General features: G+C 43.1%; 1 protein-coding gene across 2 annotated transcripts in view; it reads right to left on the reverse strand.

Moving 5' to 3' along the window:
- Positions 1 to 23562, reverse strand: part of RBPMS2 (RNA binding protein, mRNA processing factor 2) — a 60413-nt gene that overhangs the window by 14741 nt on the left and 22110 nt on the right. For both annotated transcript variants that reach the window (XM_072613802.1, XM_072613795.1), the window contains exons 2-6: positions 3827 to 3904; positions 2893 to 2931; positions 2018 to 2080; positions 1532 to 1682; positions 909 to 1057 (exon numbers count right to left, since the gene is read on the reverse strand). In XM_072613802.1, the coding sequence (XP_072469903.1) occupies positions 909 to 1057; positions 1532 to 1682; positions 2018 to 2080; positions 2893 to 2931; positions 3827 to 3904 (480 nt within the window). The remainder of the gene's footprint in view (positions 1 to 908; positions 1058 to 1531; positions 1683 to 2017; positions 2081 to 2892; positions 2932 to 3826; positions 3905 to 23562) is intronic.

The raw sequence follows: 23562 nt of genomic DNA on the forward strand, positions 1-23562 counted from the left end.
GTACAGGACACTGTAAAGGGCAAGCATTCTGCTTCCATATCCTCGGTGCATGCTATGGTACTGTGTATAAAGCAGACCCTTCATAACTACTGGTCAAATTAAGTCAGAATGTTGGAGCTGAAAGGGCCTGTTGTAGAGTTTAGTTCAACACCTTCATTTATAAAAGTAACTGCAACTTAGAGAAATGAAGGCACTCCAAGCCACACAGCTTGGCAGTGATAAGGCTGGAACGAGAAGCCAGGTCCTCCAACAATTTTCTTTCCACCATACCAACTTTCTTTACCCCCAAATTTCCTAAGTCCAGTGTAGAAGTCAGTGCCCATATTGACCTCCTTAGCTATTACTAACTTAAGATTCCCTGAAACCTTTGCAAATTTGTTTCATTCATCCCCCAAACGTACTCCCCACTCCTCTACTTTCTATGCACTTCTCAGACCACACATGCTAAGGCTAAGCTACTGCACACTAGAGATGTAACATCATCTGGTATAAGCCAGAATATGGTCAAAACATTGTTTTTTAAGGACCAATCATGGCACAGCACAGTCTTCCCCATGACACACTTCAGAGCTGGTCTCCAAAGAAAGAATTAAGCAGGGCTCTGCCTTTCATCTATGTATCTTCCCCAACTGGACTGGAAGCTGTAGGGAAAGCCTTGTCTCTATAACCAAGCTTCAGTGAAATCTTGCCTACCAGTTTAGCCCTTGATGACAGAGAGAGGGGGGGAGGGGGAGGGGAAGGGGGGAAGAGGAGGAGGAGGAGAAAGGGAGAGGGGGGTAGACACCGACCCTGATGGAAGATAGCACTCATGAAATCGCAGTGGTTTTGCTAATCCACAGCTGTTGGCTCACTCTTTTTCCCATAAGGTGACATCAGATGACCATCCCTTCCCCAGGATAGGGCCTTACCTGAGCATGTAGGGCAGCAGCGGCGGCAGCAGCAGCTGGGTAGGTGAATGCAGCATGTGGGATAGCAGGGGTCAGCTCTGTAGTGTACAATGGGTAAGGGGCCCAGGCCTCCGGGGAAGCGGGGATCAGAGCAGCTCCCGTTAGGTCATCTAGACAAGAGACACACAAGACCATCCCCCATCCCACCCCCATACTTTATGTATTTATATCTCCTTTTCTTACTGGGCCCCAGGGGACAATAGGGCTTCCCCCTTGTTCTTCGACGTGGTCCTTTAGAGAACCAGATCTCACCTATTTGCAGGTTTAACACTGATTTCTTAGATTCCCCCAGAAGGCAATGGGGCATACGTCTCATATGGCCTGTATGTTTTCTAGCAGGGGTTTACTGAGAAGTTTTCAAATCCTTTCTAATAATCGAAATACTTTCAAATCCTTGCTCTAGGCACCAACATTCTTCATCATAGCCCTGGCTATAACTAGAGCAGACTGAGAGCCCTAAGGTTACATCAGGCTCATTCCAAGAGCCCTAACCTGGGACAGCTCCATTGGCTTGCCCTGGATTGGCTGAGGAAGGTGCCTGTCAAGAGAAGGCAAAAAAGTGAGGGGCCTTAGGCCATACTTACAGGGATCCCGTGCGATGAAGTGTGCACCCAGGGCAGGGTGGATGCTGCTGGGATTTGGGGTTGCCATCAGTTTGCTCTTTGCCATTTTGGTGTTGGCCTTGGCAAACTCTAACCTTAAGGTTTGTGGATTCTCGGGGTCAAAACAAATACCCTGTAGGATGAGTAAGAGACTATGTCACCCTGGGTTACCCAGCTTGTTGGTCCAGAGGGGTACAGAAAGTGTACCCATGAGAGTACACACAAGTTATTTTCCCTCTGGGACCCAGATCTTACTAACACTTCCCCCCAGGTTCCACAAGTGTTCATTTGGCATCCACTGAATCTTGGGCAGATGAGGATAATGAACACATCCCAGACAGATGCTTGAGGCTAGTTCTTGAAGCTGCATTTCAATGCTTGTGCATATGTATTCTATGGGCTGGAAGGGGGACAAGGTAGGGGGCAAGCGAGTCCATTTTCCCTGGGACTGCATTTCTGGGTACTCACATTCAATGCGTTTTTGGCTGCTTCTGCCCCAGCACGGCTGTCAAAAGTCACAAAACCTACAGGCTGGAAAAAAATACCCTTGAGTTTCACAACCACATACACGCCCTGTATGGTCCCCAACCCTACAGAACACCCTCATTCCAAAGGGAACAATGGTACCACTCTTGAAAAGGGAAAAAAAAAAGGGAAGACTAGTCCTGTCTCCTACTATTTCTTTAATCCCAACCCTTAGATTCTCTCCTCATTTAGATGCACAGGGCTCAGAGCCCCTGCCATAGTCAGCTTTACTAGGAGGAGGCCTTCTAAGAATTTTAAGGGTACCTAAAAATCTCTTTTAAACAGGTGCCTGAAATTCCTCCATTTGAGTTTCTCCTTTGGGTTAGGAACTGCCCTCTCCCAGAAGATCCTCTTGGGAGGGGAAATGTATGAAACGGTTATCATGAGGGAGTTTATTAGACATCTGCCTCTGACAGGACAAACTCTGGTCAGCAGCAAGGCAGGGGTGAAGAGGCAAGCAGTTAACAGAAAGGGGAAGGAGAGGGAGGAAAGTATATGGCCCTCCCCTACTAAGGTCCAGACCTCTTCAGGTGCTAGGAGCTAGGGGGCTGCTGCTTTGAGAACTGAGAAGTAGAGATACCCAGGGGCTGGGGAGCTGACTAGCTGAAGGAAAAGGGGACTCTGACGAATGGGAGGGAATGCAAGAAATTAGGACTTCCTCTTCTTACTCATCTCAGCCCAGGATGGAGGCCTGGTCCAAAGTCCAGCGTACATATGGGACAGCAACGCTCAGACATTGCCAGCAAAGGGGAGCCAGGCTCCAAGTTCTGAACAGAGTTAAAGGCTGCTGGGGGAGGAGCCAGGACAGAGAGAGATACCTGTTTAGACGTGAGTTTGATCAGTGACCCTTCATACCCCTGTGGAGAGAAATAGGGACTGAGACAGGAGTTCATCTCTCCGAGCACAATCATTAGCCAGAAGCCACAAGCCTTTCCTGGGGTTCACCCCATCATCCCAAATTAGATGGCTGTCCTGATGACATCTGCTTACCTAATCTACCTATGTTTAAAGGCCCCCCTCTTTGGGCAGCCTTCCTGAACTCCCCCAGCATGCAGAGACTTTATTTTCTTCAGAAATGCTGTCAAATATTCTGTTATACCCTTTTGGCTGCTTTGGGGAAACTGAGACCCAGAAAAGTGGAATAAACTAGCCAAACCAACAAAGAAAGCCAGCAGCAAGGCAGGAATAAAGATCAATATCCCCCCATCCCGCCCCATTTCTTGCTTTTCCCAAAATTTTTTTTTCAAATTTTCAATTTTATTTTAGGTTTATGGAATAAAACAAACATTTCCATAACACAGTATAATAAAAAATGATGACTGCACATAAAACTGCAAATCTATTATGTGCTATTCCTTTTAATATATAATAAAGTCATACTGTTAATTTCTTTTTTCCTTTTCCTTTTCTCCCCTCTCCCACTTCTGTCCCCATGGCCACCACTGGATACAAATAGGAATGTACACATGTAAAATTATTCTACACATACTTCCATTTATCAGTCTTTCTCTGGATGCAGATAGCGTCTTTCTCCATATGATCTTTAGAGTTAATTTGGGTACTTATATAATAGCCCAAATGACTTATTTGCTCATACTCCAATCCTCCGTTTTAACCCCGTGTATATCTCTCATTCTTAAGTTTCAATGACGCTGTTACTTTCTACTTCTCCCACTGGTATAATCTGGTCAAGCATTTTCTCTCTTTCAGTACTGAGGACAGACAAGGCCCAGCTAAGGAGAATCAACTGACCTTAAACGGCCGGAAGAGAAGGTAGAGTTCTCGTGGTTTGATGTCTACAGGGAGGCCACTGACAAACAGCGTGCGGACCTACAGGCAGAAGAAGTGTCACCAAAAATTAGGGACTGGACAGAGCAGGGAAGCGTGCCAGGAGGCTTAAACCCGAAGAGTCAGAGAGGAGAGGAATTCCCACCTTAGGCAGAGGAAAGGAAGAGAATGACCTTCGGAAAAGAAATTCAATGTTAGCGAGTTTGTTTTGTATCCCCACCCATGGAGGACCATGAATTCTGTCTTTACAGCACTTAACTTTCCATATCCGTGATTTCACTCAATTCGGCAAAGCAAACAATGAGAATTCCCATTTTTGTGGATGAGGAGACTGCACCTAAGAGGAAATGGCCCTCTAAACAAGTTCGTTTAAGAATACAGATTTCTAAGCTTGCAAAACTTTTCTTTTTCCGGGTCATAACACTTCACTTTATTTTTAGAGTTTTACTGATGGCTTTGGGGTTGTTTTTTTAAAAATGTCATTCATTTCCTGACATACCCAATACACAGAATACTCCCTCGTAACCAAGAAAAATGGTCAACTTCCCATTTCACTTTTCTCTTTGCATTTCCAGTACCTAGCACATAGGAGGCATTTACAAAACACCTGTTGATTAAACAAAATCGACTGCCACGAGTTTGTTGTTTTTTCTTAATTACAAGAAAACCCTCACTGAGGTGCTAGAGATACAGCAGGAAGCAACGGACAAAAATGTAACATCATTAAAACATTAACTTAAAAAAATACATAGCAACTGCAGATGACGGTGCTTGTGACGTTCTGTACTTACAGTCTACAATCTGAAACTGCTCTCTCCAAAGTTACCAGTGCTCTCTTAACTCCTAGGCAGCTAGGTGGTACAGTGCCAGGTCGGAAGACCTTCCTGAGTTCAAATTGGGCATTGGACACTATATGACGCTGGGCAAGTCACTTTAGCCTGTTTGCCTCAGTTTCCTCATCTATAAAGTAAGATGGAGAAGGAAATGGCAAACCACTCCAGTATCTTTACTGAGAAAATCCCAAATGGGGTCACAGAAAGTTTGACATGACTGAACAAGAAGTCATCACATGCCCCATTCTATTTTCCTTTCCATGCAACATCATAAAAATTGTCCCATGTTTCTCTGAATTTACAGTTATTTTTTATAGCACAATAATATTCCATCACATTCATTAGATCACAACTGGTTCAGTCATTCCTCAATCAGTAAGTACCCACTCCCCATTTTCATTTTCTTCTACTGCAAAGTGATGTTGCAAATATTCTGCTATATAAGGGACACCTATCTTTCAAGTGTTCTCTTTTTTTGTTGTTATCCTCTGTTTTTACATCACTTCCTCATTTCTCTGTTCCCTCCCCTCCCTATCCCATCAAACCAGCCCTCATAACAAGACCGTGGAACCCAAAATGGACTCAATTATTGCTGGACTTGCACTCCTTCTGCATTGGCGGTTTGGTAATTAAACTAGGATATAGATACTCACACTGAGTCAGTCATTACCATTTCTGCTTTCACATCTCTTCAAACTCCCCCATTTTACTATAAACTTTTTTTTTGATCCCAAGAATATAAATAGCCACCAATTATTTTAAAGAGTTAATGGCCAAGACAACAATTCAGTCAATCATTCCTGCATATTCAATAATAAGTCAATGCTGGGGTCACATGATACATTTTAACTAATCCCTGACAGACAAGACAGCAGAGGAGGTTAGTTTGTGGCATGGGGTCTTTTACCATTATAGCCATTCTCCTATAGAACCTCCTTGGGCTGTTTCACAGAATGTGGATTTTTAAATGCTACAACAGACCCTTAGTACTTTTACCAAAGTACTAGGACCAGCTCATCAGTTACTTAGAGAACAGTCTCATTATCATCATCACCATGAATTTATATAGAGCTTTAAAGGTTTACAAAGAACTTTACATGATATCTCAGCTGCTCTTCACAACACTCCTGTGAGGTAATAACCAAGGTCATGCAGCTAATAAATGCTGGAAGCAGATGTTAAACTCAGGTCTTCCTGATTCTAAGCCTAACCCTTTACTAACCCACTACACCACTAAGGCCACATAGCTATTAAGTGTCTGAAGTAGGATCTGAACCCTCTTAGCCACTTAAAAAGGTATGATGTTCCACTAGGAAATGAAGTTCATATGCTTGGACTGTATTCCTTGTCTTTAGTGTGAAGAAAAAAACCACTTCTGTCCTCCAAGGCCTCACCTCTTCAGACAACAGTGACCACTTCTGCTCTATTCCCCCTCCTTTTGATAGGATAGGAAACATGTACTGTGGTAGAAAAATTTGGGAACCAAAGAAACTGGCTACCTGCACCCTTAATAACCCTTTGTGCTGTCACAAACAAGCAAAGAGAGCTGCGATGGAATGAGAGCAGGTGGGGTAGAAGAGAAAGGACGCAGGCTGGCAGTCACAGCAAGGCTTGATCTCTTTGGGATACAGATCTAGAAGCGGTACTGCTGGATCAAAGGGTGACAAGGAAGACCAAAGCATGCAACCAGAAGAAGACAATAAAGTCGAGTCTCCTGCATCCAAAGCCTTAGAGAAATATATGAATTGGTCTCAGGCCATGGAACAGCTCAAGAAGAATTTTGAAAATCAAGTAAGAGAAGCAGAGGAAAAATTTGGAAGAGAAATGAGAGTGATTCAAGAAAATCATGAAAATCGAGTCGACAGCTTGCTAAAGAAGACCCCCAAAATGCTGAAGAAATAATACCTTCAAAAATAGACTAATCCAAATGACAAAAAAGGTCCACAAAGCCAGTGAGGAGAAGGATGCCTTAAAAAGCAGAACTGGCTAAATGGAAAAGGAGGTCCAAAAGCTCACTGGAGAAAATAATTACTTAAAAACTGGAATGGAGCAAATGGAAACTAATGACTTTATAAGAAATCAAAAATTATAGAACAAAACTAAAAGAATGAAACAACAGAAGGCAATGAGAAGTATCTCACTGGAAAAACAACTGACTTGAGAAATGGATCCAGGAAAGATAATTTAAAAATTATTGATCTACCTGAAAATCATGATAAAAAAAAAAAGAAACTAAACATCATCTTTCAAGAAATTATCAAGGAAAACTGCCCTGATATTATAGAGCCATAGGGTAAAATAGAAATGGAAAGAATCCACTAATCACCTGAAAGAGATCTGAAAAAGAAAACTCCTAGGAATATTGTAGCCAAATTCCAGAGTTCCCAGGTCAAGGAGAAAATCTTACAAGTAGCCAGAAAGAAACAATTCAAGTATTGTGGATACACAATCATGGTAACACAAGATTTAGCAGCTTCTACAGTAAAGGATCAAAGGGCTTGGAATATGATATTCCAGAGGACAAAGGAGATAGGATTAAAACCAAGAATCACCTACCCAGCAAAATTGATTATATTTCAGGGGGAAAAAAAAGCAGGACAGGAAAGGGGGAAATATAGTTAGTCTTTCACAACATGACTGTTATGTAAGTGCTTTGCATGACTACATATGATAACCTATATTGAATTGCTTGCCTTCTCAATGAAGGTAGGTGGGGAAGGGGGAAGGGAAAGAAAGTGGAACTCAAAGTTTTAAAAATGAATGTTAAAAATTGTGTGTACATGCAACTAGGAATAAGATATATAGGCAATGGCGTATAGAAATCTATCATGCCATCCAGAAAAATAGAAGGAAAAGGGACAAGGGGAGGAGGGAGATGGGGAGAAAATTTGAAATTCAAAATTTTGTGGAAATGAATGTTGAAAACTGAAAATAAATACAATTTTTTTAAAAAGAGAGATGCTATGCCTAAGTCACTAGAAAGTTGCCACAAGGTTCTACCCCTTCCTCCCTCCCTCCCTACCATATCCCTACCCATCCCATCCACAGTAATCCCAAACCTTGTTGTTTTAGTCAAGACAGAAATTGTATCTTCTAGCCTACCATAATGTGGTTTCTCAGAATTGCTAGTTGTCACCTTGGAACGTCAAAGTCTCCTCCCTTCTTCCCCAAGAACTGGGAAAGGAGGGGAAAAATGAAGCATAAATATCAAAGTTCAACCTCATCATTTTATTGAAGATATTTCAAACGGCTACTTCTAGAGGGAAGGAACTAGAGAAACTGCCACCTAATGACAAAGACAGCCAAGAGGAAGCAACAAAGCTGTTACTGAGGTAGTCTGAGGGCTTTGTCCCAGTTAAGAATGCTGGGAGTCCCTCTCCCTTTTTTCTCCCCAGTCTCTCTCTATGGCTGCAGATTATCCAGGGTTTCTCTCCCCCACTCAGCATCTTCAAACTGTTACTCATGACTTATCTTCTTGTACTGAATCAGAAGGAAAAGAAAAAAGAGGCAGCATAAATCAACTGTGGCCAACTACCTTCTCTGTTGCCAGCAAAGCCTTGAAATAAGATCCCTAGCTGATCTGAAATTATTGCTGACTGGCTTGCTGATTGATGGCTCAGCCAATAACCGGTGAAAAGGAGAAATAATCTCTTTCTCCCACCCTCTTCAGGCTTCCACTCAAAAAGTTCTCTCACAAAGAAGCAGAATGCAGATGGCCACAGCTAATTCAGCCATATCTGTCTCTTCATGACCCCATCTGGGATTTTCTTAGCAAAGATACTGGAGTGGTTTGCCATTTCCTCCTCCAGCTCATTTGACAGATGAGGATACTGAGGCAAACAGGGTTAGGTGACTTGTCCAGGGTCACACAGCTAGTGTCTGATGTCAGATTTGAACTCAGGAAAATGAGTCTTCCTGATTCCAAGCCTGGGGCTCTCCCTGCTGCACCATCTAGCTTTCTATCCAAAGGATGAAGAACAGGAAAAAGGAACTGATGTGAGAAGGGGCCAGAGAACATGAGCTCTTTGTGGTCAGGGGCTGTTTTTTGCCTTTCTTTGTATCTCTAGGGCTTAACAAATGCATGCTGACTGACACAATGAAGTGGAACCAAGAGCAATATACTTAATTATGGCAATAATATAAGGGAGCATGTGTGTGAGAGCACGCATGTGCAGGCGCACACATGCACACACGTGCACACATGCATACATGCGCACATGCATGTGCGCACATGCACACACAGTCAAAACTCTCATCAATAAAAATGACTCCAGAGGACTAAGAAATATAGCCCCTTCACCGTGACAGATAGCAGGTTTGGAATGAGGCATACTTTGCAATCCAGTAACACTGGCTTCATCTTCCAACTCCTACTGTTTTCCTTGGCTCTCCTCCATTCCTGGAATGTTCTCCCTCTTCACCTGGCTTCTCTGGCTTCCTTCAGGTTCCAGCTGAAATTCCACCTTCTATAGGAAGCTTCTCATGATCCCCGTTAACTGGAGGGCCTTCCCTCTGCTGATTCCCAATTTACTCTGCATCTATATATCTTGTTTGTATATGAATATTTACTGCTCTCTCCCCACTTCAACTGTGAGCTCCTGGAGAGTAGTGACCTTGCCTCGACTTTCCTCTCCAGAGCTTAGCGCAGGGCCTCACACATAGTAGGCGCTTAAGTTGGTTTGTTTTGCTTAATGCTATGTTATTACAGTAAGGGCCACTGGGAAATTGTAGTGATGAAACAACAAAAAAAGGGCAAGAGTTTGTTTTTTTAAGAGCAAGATTACAAGACCTACAAACTCCTCCCAGCAAAATTGGCAGGAGCACCACTGGTAGACAGAATAGTTCCAGCCTGCACACAGGTCAGAGCCCAGAAGCATTTGCCAGTGGACCCTCAGGCCCTAAGCAGACACCCAGTCCTCAAAGATGGCAGCATTTAAAGGTACCCCTGAGAGTCCCCTGAAAACTGCCTGAAATTTCACCCCAAAATCATCCCTTCAGATTAAGCATTGCCTTTAAAATTAAATAGTACATCTCTGAGAGGCTCTCTGATTTCTTAGTCAATCGTTTAATCACCCTTCTCTCCTTTAAGGTAACTGAGGAAGTATAAGAGAACCAGGCACTGAAGAAAACCTCTGGCTTGCCAAAAGCCATCTCTACCTAGGACCAAAGGCATAGTGAGTCACATTTGTGACTCAAACTTCAGAAGTCCATGTCCTTTCCCAGCTTGGGGTACCATTCTAAGTGGGTACACAAAGTGCCATCCGCTGCCTGCAGCATTTTCTCCTTTCTGCAGTAAATACCAGCCTGTTCCTATCATAGTCCAGGACACACTGTCTCAGTCCGGTGAACAGAAGAGCAATCAAATGGGTGTGAATTATCCAATAGGACTATGAGTTAAAAGACTTTCCTAATCCATGACCTATCTTTCCTTGGTCTGGCTCTGGGAAATCCTAGGGTCCCTCATCTCAAAGCTCCCAGTTTAGTGTACCAGCCCTTCCAGAATCTCAGGATGTAAGGAGCTGGAAATAATCTCTGAGGATTATTGAGGAAACCAAGGCAGAGAAAGAGGAAGGGACAGCAGAAATTGTTTATTCTATCGGACAATTTCAATTCAGATGCCCACTCTGCCACTTACTCCTTGATCTTACAGGTCAAACTCTCTTAACTTCTCTATCCTTACCTAGAAAGCAAAGTTCTGGACAAAAAGGATCGACAATAAAACCCTCAACACCTCTGCAAACAAGTAACAAGAAAGGGTCAGTTAAAAGCCCAACTAGAGCAGGGGAATAGGGAGGGAGATGATACACCCACCCACTGGTAGCTTCCAAATTTAAGTAATTATTCTTGTTTAATGGGTGCTAAACTCAGTTGTTTCTATTTGCTAAAGGAATATACCTGCTTTAAATTTTGGCGTCCTGAGGCAAAGCCCTGATCACCAAGCCCTAATCAGTGCAATCATTTCCAAATTCCCTTTCAGCTCTAAAATTCTACAGAAAATGACATATCCACGTTCACACCAACTAGTGTGCGGCAGAACCAGTCCAAGTTTCCAGTAGGTTATTTTCTGTATATTTTCCTTGATACTTGAGGGATCAAGCAAAACCCTGGCCTCTAATGCCAACCACAAGTGTAGGTTATTAAGGGTAAGCAGGATGTAATGTGGAGGGAGTGTGTGAGCACTGGTAAACTGTCAAATATCCCAGGAACTCATCACAGAGCTGCCAGACAACAAGGAGGCTTGGGTGCCCAATTCCAGTTTACTGCTTCATTCATTCAAAGCATGAACAGAATGGCATACCAGACTGCAGAAGAGCTACTGAGCTATTAAGAAGAAAAGGACTTGTTTCCTGCCCTCAAGGAACCTTCAGCCTAATCTGAATGCAGAAAAACTTCAGGGAAGGTGCTACAAAGGTTGGCAAGGGGACAGTTGATTGGAGCGTAATGGAATGAGAAAGGGTGGTATTTGGAGAAGAGGGAGGCCATGCCTGCCACCTTCCTGAGCAAGGTCAGATCAAAGTTATATGGCTCTCTTAAATGGGTAAGGAAGCTTTTAAAGTAACTCATTTCAATGAGGACACCCTTGTGAGGTGGGCAGAGGTTGGTGGGAGTATAACCATAGAGGCTAGAGCTGTGACATCATGGGTCTAGAGTAATCCTGATGAGCAAATTCCCTCTACCAATAAGGATCAAGTCAACAAGCATTTAAGCACCTACTGTGTGCTCAAGTTTGATCCCTTCTTTCCAATTTCCAGTCTTAAGAGAATGGTCTTGATCACTGAGAAGGTAAAATGACTTGCTCAGGGTCAAAAGAAAAAAAAAGTCCAATATATCTGAGAGAGACCTAAACCCAGGTCCTCCTGACTGGAAGGCCAGCTCTCCATTCACTATGCCAGGCTGCCATTTTATCTTAATAACAATAGAAGTTAGAATGAAGTTACCAGTGTATATTACATACCACTCTATCAGGGTTGCTCTGTGCTCATCTTAACAACCTTAAGTATGATGGATTATTATCAATCTCATTTTACTAACAGGAAAAGGGATGCCCAGAAAGCCTGAACGACTTGCTGAGTTATAGAACTAATTAAAAGGGCCGGCATTAGAACTTGAGGTTTCTGCCTAACATTCACTGCTGAACTTGGCAACCAATTGCCATGGGTTCTGGCCTGCCATCTCCCATGGCAGACAGAGAAAGTAAGAAAAATCAACAGGGATGGTCCGATTCTCTTTTCTGTAGGCACTGATTGAATTGAGAGGGCCAAGCTTAGGTTAGAACAGAGTTGTTAGAAATGCCTTTCTCCCTCTACTCCTTCCCTCTGCCTCAATGGGAGGGAAAGAAGGTAGCTCTGGTCAACAATGAGGTAAAGACCAAGAATCGGGGAGGATCCATGGAATCCATCTTCTTGGGTTATTTCTCTTCCCGCCTCCCCCCTCCTCCCCTCCATGGGGCCGCCTGCTTCACTCTGGCTAATTTTAAACTCTTCCCCAAACAGCTCCAACCCTGTCACCCTGGAACAGCAAGTTCTCAGAAACAGAAAACATTTCCCGACTGTCTCTAGGGGGTAGTGAGGCCCTCCCCCTAGCTTCGCAGCTCAGACTTTGTCAGTCTTCTCTCCTCCCACGAAGGCTGGACAATCCTCCCTTTTCCATGTCGATCTTTTAAGAAAGGAAGACCATTTACCTCCAAGCTCTCAGGTGGCAATCTTTCCTTGACCCAAAACAAGTCCCTGATGGAGGCATAGTTACTAATATCAGATTAATAGAGGGCTTTGTCTGAGTAACATGAGATACAGTAGGAAAACTCAGTGCCAAACCCTCCCCAACTTCATATATACTCCTCTCCAACCTAAATATTTCCTTGAAAGTGTACCTCAGGCAGCACCCTCCATACCCCCTATACATACTATCTTACTTTCTTACTTGGGAATATTAGCATTCTTCCAAATCCAATTTATTACACTGCTCCTCTCAGGCCCTTTAGGCCTAGCATGCTGCCTCATATACCACCACCCTCCTTTTAACTCCCCTTTAGTCTTGTGTCCCTCGTGATCAGCATAAGACCTGGCATCTAGTGTTTAATAAATGCTTTATCATTCATTTATAACTCTGCTTAGAGCAGCCTCCAATCATGACTTCCAAAGGACCAAGGAAGCATGCTCTCCTGCGTCTCAGCAGAGATGGGGTGAGCTAGAGGTATAGAAGGAGGCTTGTATTTTCAGACAGAACCAACGGGGTGAATTGGTTTGCTTGAATGGACTTATTTGTTACAGGGGAGAATTCTCTTAGGGTCATAGGAAGTGATGATGCAAAAAAAAAAAAAAATCAAGAAATCTTTTTTTTTAAACACTGAAAAAACTGCCCCCAATCCAGGACTACTACTACTAGCCAGCACTTATATAATACTTTAAGGTCTACTCAGCATTTTACAAATATTATTCATGTGAACATAATAATAACCCTGAGAAGGAGGTGCTATTATTAGATTCATTTTACAGATGAGCAAAATGAGGTTCAAAGAGACTGACTTACCCCAGAGTCATCCAGTTAGTATCTGGGGCTGACTCTGAACTCAGGACTTCTCAACTCCAAATTCCACACTGTGCCCCCTCACTGATGTAGTTCTAGAAAGATCCTATTTCTACTCTATATTGCGTTTCCTTACAGCTACCTGGTAGCAATAAAAGATCATCACCTCCATCACCTGTAGATGAAGAAAACGAAGACCCAGAGAGCTTGACTCATCTTGATGAGTAACAGAACCTCTTGGTTCCCAGTCTGGGGCTCATTCATAATCGCCATGGACAATCCAGCCTGGTATGATTTAATTTCCTAAGGGTAACAATGAGAGGGAGTGGGAGTGGGAAGGAAGGATCCTTCAGCTCTGGATATGGGCAAAGTATGACTCGGAGGCATGGTAATCCCAGATTAGACAAAACTGGGAGATATGTAAGTCTATTTAAATTCAACCATGCTGGGGGGAAAATAGCATATTAGTAAAAAGACTAAACTTGAGCCTCTGTGTAAAGTAGCCTTCAAAAGGTAGACCCCTCTGAGTGAATGACGCAGTCCTAACCTTTCTCCATGGGACAGTTTCTGAACCACCCTCCTCATTCCTGTTCACCCTTCAGTGACTCTGTGCAGAAGTGTTACCTAGCATAATGGGATCTATTTTCCCTAGAGACGGGGCAAGAAAAAAATGGGCTAGGATAATAGCGAAAACCTGGATAGCTACGGCTTTATATGCTTTCTTTATGCCTTTGAGGTAACACCACAATCTCTTCTAAATTGACTCCTCCTACTTGACCTCTTGAATTTTTGCTTGTAACAAAGGAAAATGGTTAAGCAAAGCACTTGCATGATAGCAGCTATGACAGTCTACACCTGTAGACCCCTACTTCTCTGCCAAAGTGAAAAATGTGGTTCATCTTCTCTAGCACCAGAAGCTTTGCAAGTTTATCTGAATTTGACTGCTCGTTAGCATTATTTTCATTGTTATTGTACCCACTGTAAAGGAGGGCAACTAAGTGGCACAATGCACAGAGAGTTAGGCTTAGAGTCAGAAAAACTCATCTTCCTGAGTTCAAATCTGTCCTCAGACACTGACTAGCTGCATGACCCTGGGCAAGTCACTTAGCCATGTTTGTCTCAGTTTCCTCATCTGTAAAATGATCTGGAGAAGGAAATGGCAAACCACTCTGGTGTCTTTGCCAAGAAAACCCCAAATGGGATCACAAACATGATGGAAAGCTATGAACAACAAAACTACCATAAACACCGGCCAGTTGAATACAACATACTTTTATTAAAGGCCTACCATGCACAAGGGACAGCTAGGTGGTGCAGTGGATAGAGCACTAGCATAGGAGTCAGGAGGACTTGAGTTCAAATCTCACCTCAGACACTTGTCACGCACTAGCTGTGTGACCTTGGGCAAGTCACTTAACCCCAATTGCCTCATCCTGGGTCATCTCCAGTCATCCTGATGAATATCTGGTCACTGGATTCAGATGGCTCTGCAGGAGAAGTGAGGCTGGTGACCTGCACAGCCCTCCCTCACTCAAAACAAAGTCAAGTGCAAGTCATGTCATCATTTCCCTGATGGCGTGGTCTTTAGCAACAAAGGACAAACACACCATACACAAGGCAACGAGAGCTCAAAGCCAAAAATGTTTCATCTCACCTCCTACAAAATGACAAAAATAATAATAGTAATAGTAGTTAAAACTCACATAGCACTTACTATGTGCCAACTACTGTGGTAAGCACTTTACAAATATTATCAAATTTGCTTCTCACAACAACCCTGGGAGGTGGGTGCTATTATTATCCCCATTTTATAGATGAGGAAATTGAGGCAAAGAGAAAGTAAGTGACTTTCCCAGACTTACAGGGTTAGCACATGAAGTTGGAGTTTGAATTTTCAGCCCTTGCAAACTCCAGTTCCAACAATCTATCCACTGAACCACATAGCTGCTCTTCTAAGTCAGTGTCCGAAAGACCATAAGAAAACTGGCATTCTGACACACTGTTGATGGAACTGTGATTTGGTCCAATCCAGACGTAAGTCAAAGACAGAAACTGAAGTCCTAATACGTACCAAATAGTGGCACTCTTTGTGACAGCAAAAACATTTGACAAACTGAGGATCCACTAATTGGGAGGTGACTTTTTCAAAAAGCTAAAGAGTATGAATTGCATGATAAATATGAAGACCTTAACATAAAGAGAAAATTTGCATGGCCAGATACATCGGAAATAAGCAGGACCAGATCTATCTATCTATCTTATCTATCTATCATAATAACAATAACGTAAATCAAGAGTTCCGAAAGGAAATCCGAAAAATGTAACTGAAAAATGAATAAAGTTCTCAAAGAACAGGTAACATCTCCCTCCCTGAAGCCAAGTGGGACTAGGTCAGAAAGCTATATGCATACTATGGTCAGATGTGGTCACTGGGTCACACAGTTTCTGCTTTGTCACACATGAGGGTTCAATCTGTAGGAGGCAGGATTCCTCCTCCCAACCTGAAAATGAATCAATAAAGACAAAAGGTCCTTAAAAAAACAACAACCAAAAAACATCCTCTCTGCCCCCAAAAGAAACAGTCCCTTCCCTTAACTCTTATTATACATATATACCAGGTAAGTCAACACAAAATACACACAAAGTAACAGTGTTTGTCATTCGTTCTTGAAGAGGACCATGACATCAGGGAATGAATGATGACATGATTTGCAGTTGACTTTGATTTCAGTGAGGGAGGGCTGTGCGAGGTCACCAACCTCACTTTCTTCTCCTGAGTCATCTGGATCCAGTGGCCTGATATTCATCAGGACAACTGGAGATGGCCCAGGATGCAGTGGGAGGCCCTGGCCCTTTTAGGCTAATACAGTCTTTTCAGTTTCTCATTTGAGTGAAGGTAACACACATTCAGTGAATAGGTCTCAGGAATGAGTGGGATGAGAGTCATCCAGGATGGCCCCTTTAAAAAAAACATCAGACTGGGAGGGGAAGACCCTCAGGGTTGCTGGCCAAGAGATACAGTTACTATTTACTACTTATACACAAAATAATCCATTAATTTCTAGAGAGAAAGTGTATTCAGTAATTACTGGGGGGGAAAGAGGGGAGGAATATACGTACAATTTGGGGATCTGAACTGTCTGGGCATTGAAGAAAGCTGAGAACAGCTATGAGTTGTTGGTAAGGCTAAATGCAGAAATGCAGGAAGTCACCTGTACAAAGGTACCACGGCGGGAGAAGGAAAGAGAGTCGCCCACAAGGAGAGCTGGCTAGCCTGTCGTGCACAAAGAGGCAGCATATCCAGTAAAAGTGAAAAGGCAGGCGCTGGTTTCTCCTCCCTAGGTTCTGTTCACTTCACCCTTCTAAGTCTTCCCAAGCTTCTCTGCACTCCTTTGGCTTCTATTATATTCTGTGACATCACACATCACTGCTGCCAGCCCTCCAATTTGACATCCAGAGCTTTCACAGGAATGAGCAGCTAACATCAGGCTGCTCACATTTCAAGGAACCGTAGCTTAGGCCATGCCACCCTCCCGCTGCCTGCATTACTTATGGATATTCTCAAATGGCTTTCCCTTCCCAAATAAAACCACATCCCCCCTCTCTCCCTGCTCACCTGGAGTCATGTTTATCTCTGCCAATCCACGTTAAATCTGTCCTTAAGGCCTAATTCATGCACTTCCCAGGAAGTCTGCCCACAACACTCATCCACCTCAGAGCACCTCATCTGACACTTTTCACATATGAGGTCTTGTAAAATTAGCTTCTGACAAGCGGTATGTTTTATCCTACTGAAAGGAGACTCTAAGTTCCTTCATAGAAAGGATTATAGGTATTCTACTTCTACACATGCCCAATAGTGCCTCCACACAGCCTAGGCTGAGTCAGACAGGACCGAAAAGACTGAACCACAACAGTCTAGGTGCTCAAAGGCTTACTGATGAGTTCTCACTAGAGGCCGAGTTCCTATACAATATAAAACAAAAAAAAGAAAAGAACAGGGGTTGTTCTGGCAGTTGGGCTGGAGAAGAAGCTATTTCCCTACCCCAAGTCCAAGGGGATTCCTTTAAATTCTGAGAGTTATACTCATTCCTCCAATGGAAAGTGACCCATCAGAGGATACAGGATAGAACCAGCACCCACAAAGAAGTATGTTTGGGTTGGAACCCATCCTTGCATGCTGGGAGCCAAGGACAATAAGCTGAAGATTTTCTGATTCTATGTACTCTCCACCCTGGGAAAGGCTTCCAGTCCCAGGAGAACGTGAGAGCTTCAAGGGATCCTGCCTTGAGAGGTCATATAGTACAATGGAAAAGATTTCAAGTCTGAGGACCTGGGTTTGAATTTTGACTCTGCTATTTACTGTGAATTTGGGCAAGTCTTTTCAACTCCCTCCACAGCTGCATTTTCCTTTCCTGTAAAAGGAGGTATCAAACCTGCACAGCTCTGAGGTTCCCTTCTACCTCTAAATCTGTGGTCCTCTGACCTTGGAGATTGGATCTAGCACTGTATCTTACAGATGAGGAAATGAAGGGAAATGGTTCACCCAGGCTGTCTGGTGAGCTAGCAGCAGCATCAACTTCAGACTTGCCATTTCTCATCAGTCCTGGCCAACGCTCCTTTGCTCCTTCCAGCACCAGTGCCTTGGGCTAGTGGAGCTTCTGCCCCAGGAGGAAAAAGACTGATTTGAGGCCAGTGGACATGGTGCAAATGCTGGCACACCTACCTACTTCCTATGGGACCCTGAGCAAGTAGATCTAAGACCTTTTCTGGGCCTCAGTTTTCTCATCTGTGAATTGGCTGGACTAGATTATTTCAAAGGTCCCTTCCATATTTAAATCTATAATACTATTTATTTTTATATGACTTTGAGAGCTAGCACTCAGTTCAAATCCCACCTCAAACACTTGCTGTGTGACCCAAGACAAGTCATTTAACATCTCTGCCTCAGTTTCTTCATTTATAAAATGAGACATCTGGAATTGATGGCCCCTGAGAAGCAAATTCAAGAAATGCCAGGTTGTCTCCCTCCTCGGCCCTAATTGGTTTTTGTCTTAAGCAAAGATATTGAGGGCATCAGTGTCCCCTTGATGATCTCAAAGATTCTTTGTACCCTCAACTATTCAAACCCTTTGATTCTTACTTTCACACGTTTATTTGGGCAAGCTGGTCCACTTACTTGTCTTCCAAAGCCCAGCTCTAAGGCCATCTCTTCCAAGAAGGCTTCCCCGACTTTCCCCCTCCCTCCCTCATACTGTGGGTGCACTTAACAGGCCTCTTCAGTCACTTCCTAGAAGTCACTCCTCACACTTTCTTGTTTGTTACAGGGAGCCTCTTCTGAGATGAAAATGCTTTAATCGCACAGCACGTAAAACAGCTTTCTGAGATTCCTCCCACCCCAGTTAAGCATACAGAAATACTTCTCATCATTCTGCACCGATTTTATATAATATCTCATCAGTGAGCAAGTGTCTAAAGCCTTGCTGATCCTGCTTCATTCCCCAACATCCCATGAATACAAGACTTCTACCCCAAAATCCCAGAAAAAGGATCCCCATACAGTCCAAGCAAACCTGCCTGAATCGGCCTTCCCCTTCCCCCGCTCCCCCATGCCGGTCCTGTGTCAATCTGTTCAAAGCTCTCCTCCTGATGCCTGCTTAGCACTTCCCCCTCCTGCCCCAAACAAATCCCTCTGCTTAGCACCTTCTCTGACACCAGGTCAGGTTTCAGAGAGGCTTGGCAGCTGTGTGTTCCCTAACTACAAAAAGGGAAGAGAGTTCATAGGTTCACAAGCTTTAGAGCTAGCAAACATCTTACAGATCTAATCTACTGTACCTCCTGGTTTTATAGAGAAGGGAACAGGCCTAGACAAATAAGCTATTAGCCCAGGGCTGCGGTCACAGCACAGCTCCATCTGAACTGTGGTCCTACTCCAAAGCCAGGCTTCTTGTCACCACATCATGCTGTCTTCAGGGGTCACCCCCCCCCAATACAACCACGACCAAAATAGTGTGGTCAATTCTTTATAATATTAATACCTTTTAATTTCTAATGGTAAACATCAATAGAGAAAATCCGAATAAACGAAAGCTCTTTGGTGGGGAGAAGGCCCTCCATAATTTTTTTTCAGGAGTGTGAAGCAGTCCAGAGGGCAAAAAGTCTGAGAACAATTCATCTCACAAGTGCAAAGCACTTCATATATTTATTCTCATTTGATCTCCAACTCCTAGATGGAGGCCATTACTGGTATTATTCTCTCTTAATGGGGATAAGGATGTGGAGACGAGGGAACTAAGGCTAGCAGAGGTGAAGCTACTTGTCCAGGATCATACTGCTATGAAGCATTTGAGGGGAGATCTGAATCTGGTCCTTTCCATTCCAAGACTAGCCTTCTAGTCACTATTATACCATATTGTCTTAGGATAATCCTGTGGAATTTAGTCCAAGGAACTTGAGGCCCCTGGAGGGATGGGGCAGAGGAAGAGACAGCCTTTCCAGTCAAAGGCTCAGCTCTTTTTTTTTTTTTTTTTGTCCAAGCAATTAGCATTCAGTGACTTGCCCAGGGTCCCACTGCTAATAAGTGTTAGAGGCTGGATTTGAACTCAGATCCTCTTGACTCCAGGGCCAATGTTCTAGTCACTGTGTCACCTTGGTGCCCCTTCAGCCTTTCAATTTAGAGCCATCTTTGGAAGAGTTCCACTGACAGATGAGGGGAGAATCAAACCCAGTTTTCTTTGTACTCTGAATCCCACCCAGGGCACCACATGTTAGTACAGATGTTGACAGAATCAGAGTTCATAGCCTCGGTTTCTGGTTCTGCTACCGAGGAGCAACACTGACAAAGTCCTTTGGACTCGGGAGTTGTTTCTTCACTTCTAAAATGGGGACAAATCAGGCCTGTACTGCCCACCCTCACACAGGTGTTGTGAGGAAAGTCCTTTTTAAAACCTTCAGAGCCACAGAAATACAAGTTATTTTAATTCTTTTACTCTCTCTGAGCTGAACCAGAATGGAAAAAAAGGCTTATTGGTTGGACCCTTCCCATGCTACATTACATAATATGATATCAAGAAATAATAATAGTTCACATTTATATAGTCTTTGGAGCTTGTAAAGGGTTTCATATACATTAACTCAAAGACAGAGACAAGACCAAGGCTCAAAGAGATCTTTGGTAAGAGGTGAGATTGAAGGCGGTTTTGGAATTCTAATCTTAAACATCCCCAAATTCATGAATTAATCAGGCACTGAAACCTCAATTGGGTCAAGTTCAATGCCTTAACCATTAACCCAAACTTCCTCCCCTATTAAAATCCTTAGCAAGAACTACTACAGGTTAATAATTATCAATTGACACTTTAGCTAGGATTAGGTGACAGCCAAGTAAGAGACCAAGAATTGGACTTGGTCCATCTTAAAAGCACTTGTGTTAATCCTGTCCTGTTCTTTGTGACTTCATTTGGTGTTTTCTTGGCAGAGGTTTGCTATCTCCTTCTCCAGTTTATTTTACAAATGAGGAAACTGAGGCAAACAGGGTTATGTGACTTGTTCAAGGTCACACAACCAGTAAGTGTCTGAGACCAGATTTGAACTCAGGAAGATAAGCTCAGTGCTCCATCCAATGTGCCACCTAGCTGCCCCACCTTAAAGCACAAATGGTTACAAAGATAAAACCAGAAAAGCTCATATTTTAATGGGGGAAGACGTGAGCAAATAACAAAAAAATATATGTAGACACCTATAGATCAGAGGAAAGGCATTCTGGCCATAATAGGTGAGGAAAAGATTTCAGTTTCTTGAGGGTCAGTGTGTGACAGATGACTAGCCCTTGGGGAATACCAAGTAGGATCTGCTACCTTTCTCCTAGCATGTAAAAATGGAACCTTCATTATGACCTCCTGTTTTCAGGGAAACATTAGGACTTTAGAACTCATCTGGGCACTACAGCCCCTTAAATCTAACCCTGCTGACATATGGAGCCAGTACCCCCCACCCTAAGCCATCTGGGGGAGCTGGGAGGTGGCCATTCTCAAGGGTGAATCCATAAAAGAAGGAATCTCTGCTTCTATATTTGCTGAAAAACTGTTTTGGTACCTGGGATCAGGTAAACTAATCATTATCATTACTATCACCATTCAAATGACTTGTTACAGGCTGTAGGATCTTTATAAAGTTAGTGTTATCAATCCCATTTTACAGGAAGGAACTGAGACTAGGTGATTTGCCTAGGGTCACATAGCTAGGAATTACAGGAAATGGGAATGAAACTCAGGTCTTCTTGACTTCCAAATCCAACATTCTATTATTAACTAAGACAAACTGTCTCTTCAGATCCTAACAGAATTCCTCGGGGAAATCAAAGTCCCATTGCTAAAAGGCAGTAGTGCTAATACATACTCTTGGTGGAGCTATGAGCTGGTCCAGCCATCCCGGAGAATAGTTTGGAATTAGGCCAACAGAGTGACTAAAAATACCCATAACCTTTTCAGTGCTATGGTCATAAATGTTCAACAACTCGTTCTTTGGGGGTAAAAACAAAAGAAAACAAAGCAAAAAAGTGGCTCTTAACATGATTTTCAAACTTATTCTGCATTACCAAAATTTTTTCTATTACCTTCTTAAATCTAGACAATCCACAAAACAGTAAATCAAACTTTGATTGGTCACAGTTTGTCGGATTTTCCAGGTACAAATACTCACAATGAAAATTTAACAGGCTCCCACAAGCCAGCTGGAGTTGACTCTAGCAGGATCCTGCCTTTAATCTAGAGATCCACCTCAGTGCTAGGACCCAAGGAGGTCAAAGAGAGAAAAGTCCCAAATACACTTTTAAAAGCCTCTGGTGGTAGGCAAAGAACTAGAAAGAGAGTAGATGGATGTTCATGGTTGAGAAATGACTCAACAAATTGTGTTTGAATGAACAAAAAAGCCTTAACTGAAGTTACGAACGATTTGCTGTCGTTCTAATGAAAGGGACAACACGTAGTCAGATGGAGAGGTACCATGGTCTAAGGGCACATTCTCCAGCAAAGCAGATGGTCATCTCCTTTCATGTCATTTCCACTCATAAAAATCTTATCAGTTTCTGACACTTAGCTGACACAAGGACTTTGGTGCTAAGAACTTCCCTTCTGGGGTCTTCAGGAGCTGTGAGGGTATCCCTTGCAGGGGAGAGGCTGCTCATTACAGGGGCTGTTTCCCAAAATGTACTTGGTCACCTGGCTAGATGTATTGCTACTCCCCAGGGCCTCTGGGTTCAGGGTCCTAGGACATCTCTTTCAGGGTGTGAGGGGAGATGGCGGTCTCAAGGTGGTGGTGGTAAGGGTTTGACTTGCCTGGAACATGCTGTCCCATAAGAAATGATGAATGCGAAGAATGGGAAACTTGGAAAGCCTTATATGGACTGATTCAGGGTGAAATAAGAAGAGCTAGAAAAACAAAATACATGAGGAGGGGGAAGGAAGGAAACAAAGGGAAATGCTGATTAAAATGACCAAGCTTGGAGCCTCCTAGAAGAGATAAGAAAATGTATCTCCATCCCTTCTTCTTAGAGTTGGGGGGCTATGGGTACAGAGCACTATATTTAACATCTGACTCAGCTGATGAATTTATTCGTTTTACTGAACTGCATTTTCTTCCTTTTATTTTCTTTGTCATAGGGATAGCTTTCTAAGTATGTGAGGGCAGGAAAGGATGCATTTAGAAATAAAGGTGATATAAAAAAAAAGTTAACATAGAAAATAAAAGGCACCAGGGCTAATACGGTAATATTACAAAGTAGTGAAGCAAACAAAGGACTGGTAGTCCAGATACTGCCTGGATTCTATTCAGCCCTATACCAAAAACTAGCCATAAAAAAGTGGGACAAATCATGTCACTCCCCTCTACCCTTCCAGTCAAACAGGGATAATAAAGTCAATGCTGATTGGGAGTATCAAGTGAGAATATGGATGTGACAACACTAAGAAGCAGAAATCTTGCATAAATTAGAATATTACATAACTTTCAGGTGTCCAGGAAGGAGACAAGCACTCAGTATCTTAGATTATAACTAGAAAGGACAATAGAAGTCATCCGGTCCCCTGAAGTCCATCAGTGAAATGACAGACAGGTGGTGTCCGAGCTGAGATTTTCTCCATTTTCTCTAATGATGGTTTTGTAAATTGATGTCTTCAGGGAAAACGTTTCTTCTTAAATCACTTTTAGTCTTTCACCTCAGACTATCAATCCCCCTACTCCCACCCCAATCCTCCCAGGGAAACAAAAACAGCTAAGTAAAACCCACCCCAGAAGTACAAATGCCTCACTCAGGACCAATGGCTCCCCAGACATCCCAACCAG

The sequence above is a fragment of the Notamacropus eugenii genome, chromosome 1 (genome assembly GCF_028372415.1).
Source record: "Notamacropus eugenii isolate mMacEug1 chromosome 1, mMacEug1.pri_v2, whole genome shotgun sequence".
Lineage (NCBI taxonomy): Eukaryota > Metazoa > Chordata > Mammalia > Diprotodontia > Macropodidae > Notamacropus > Notamacropus eugenii.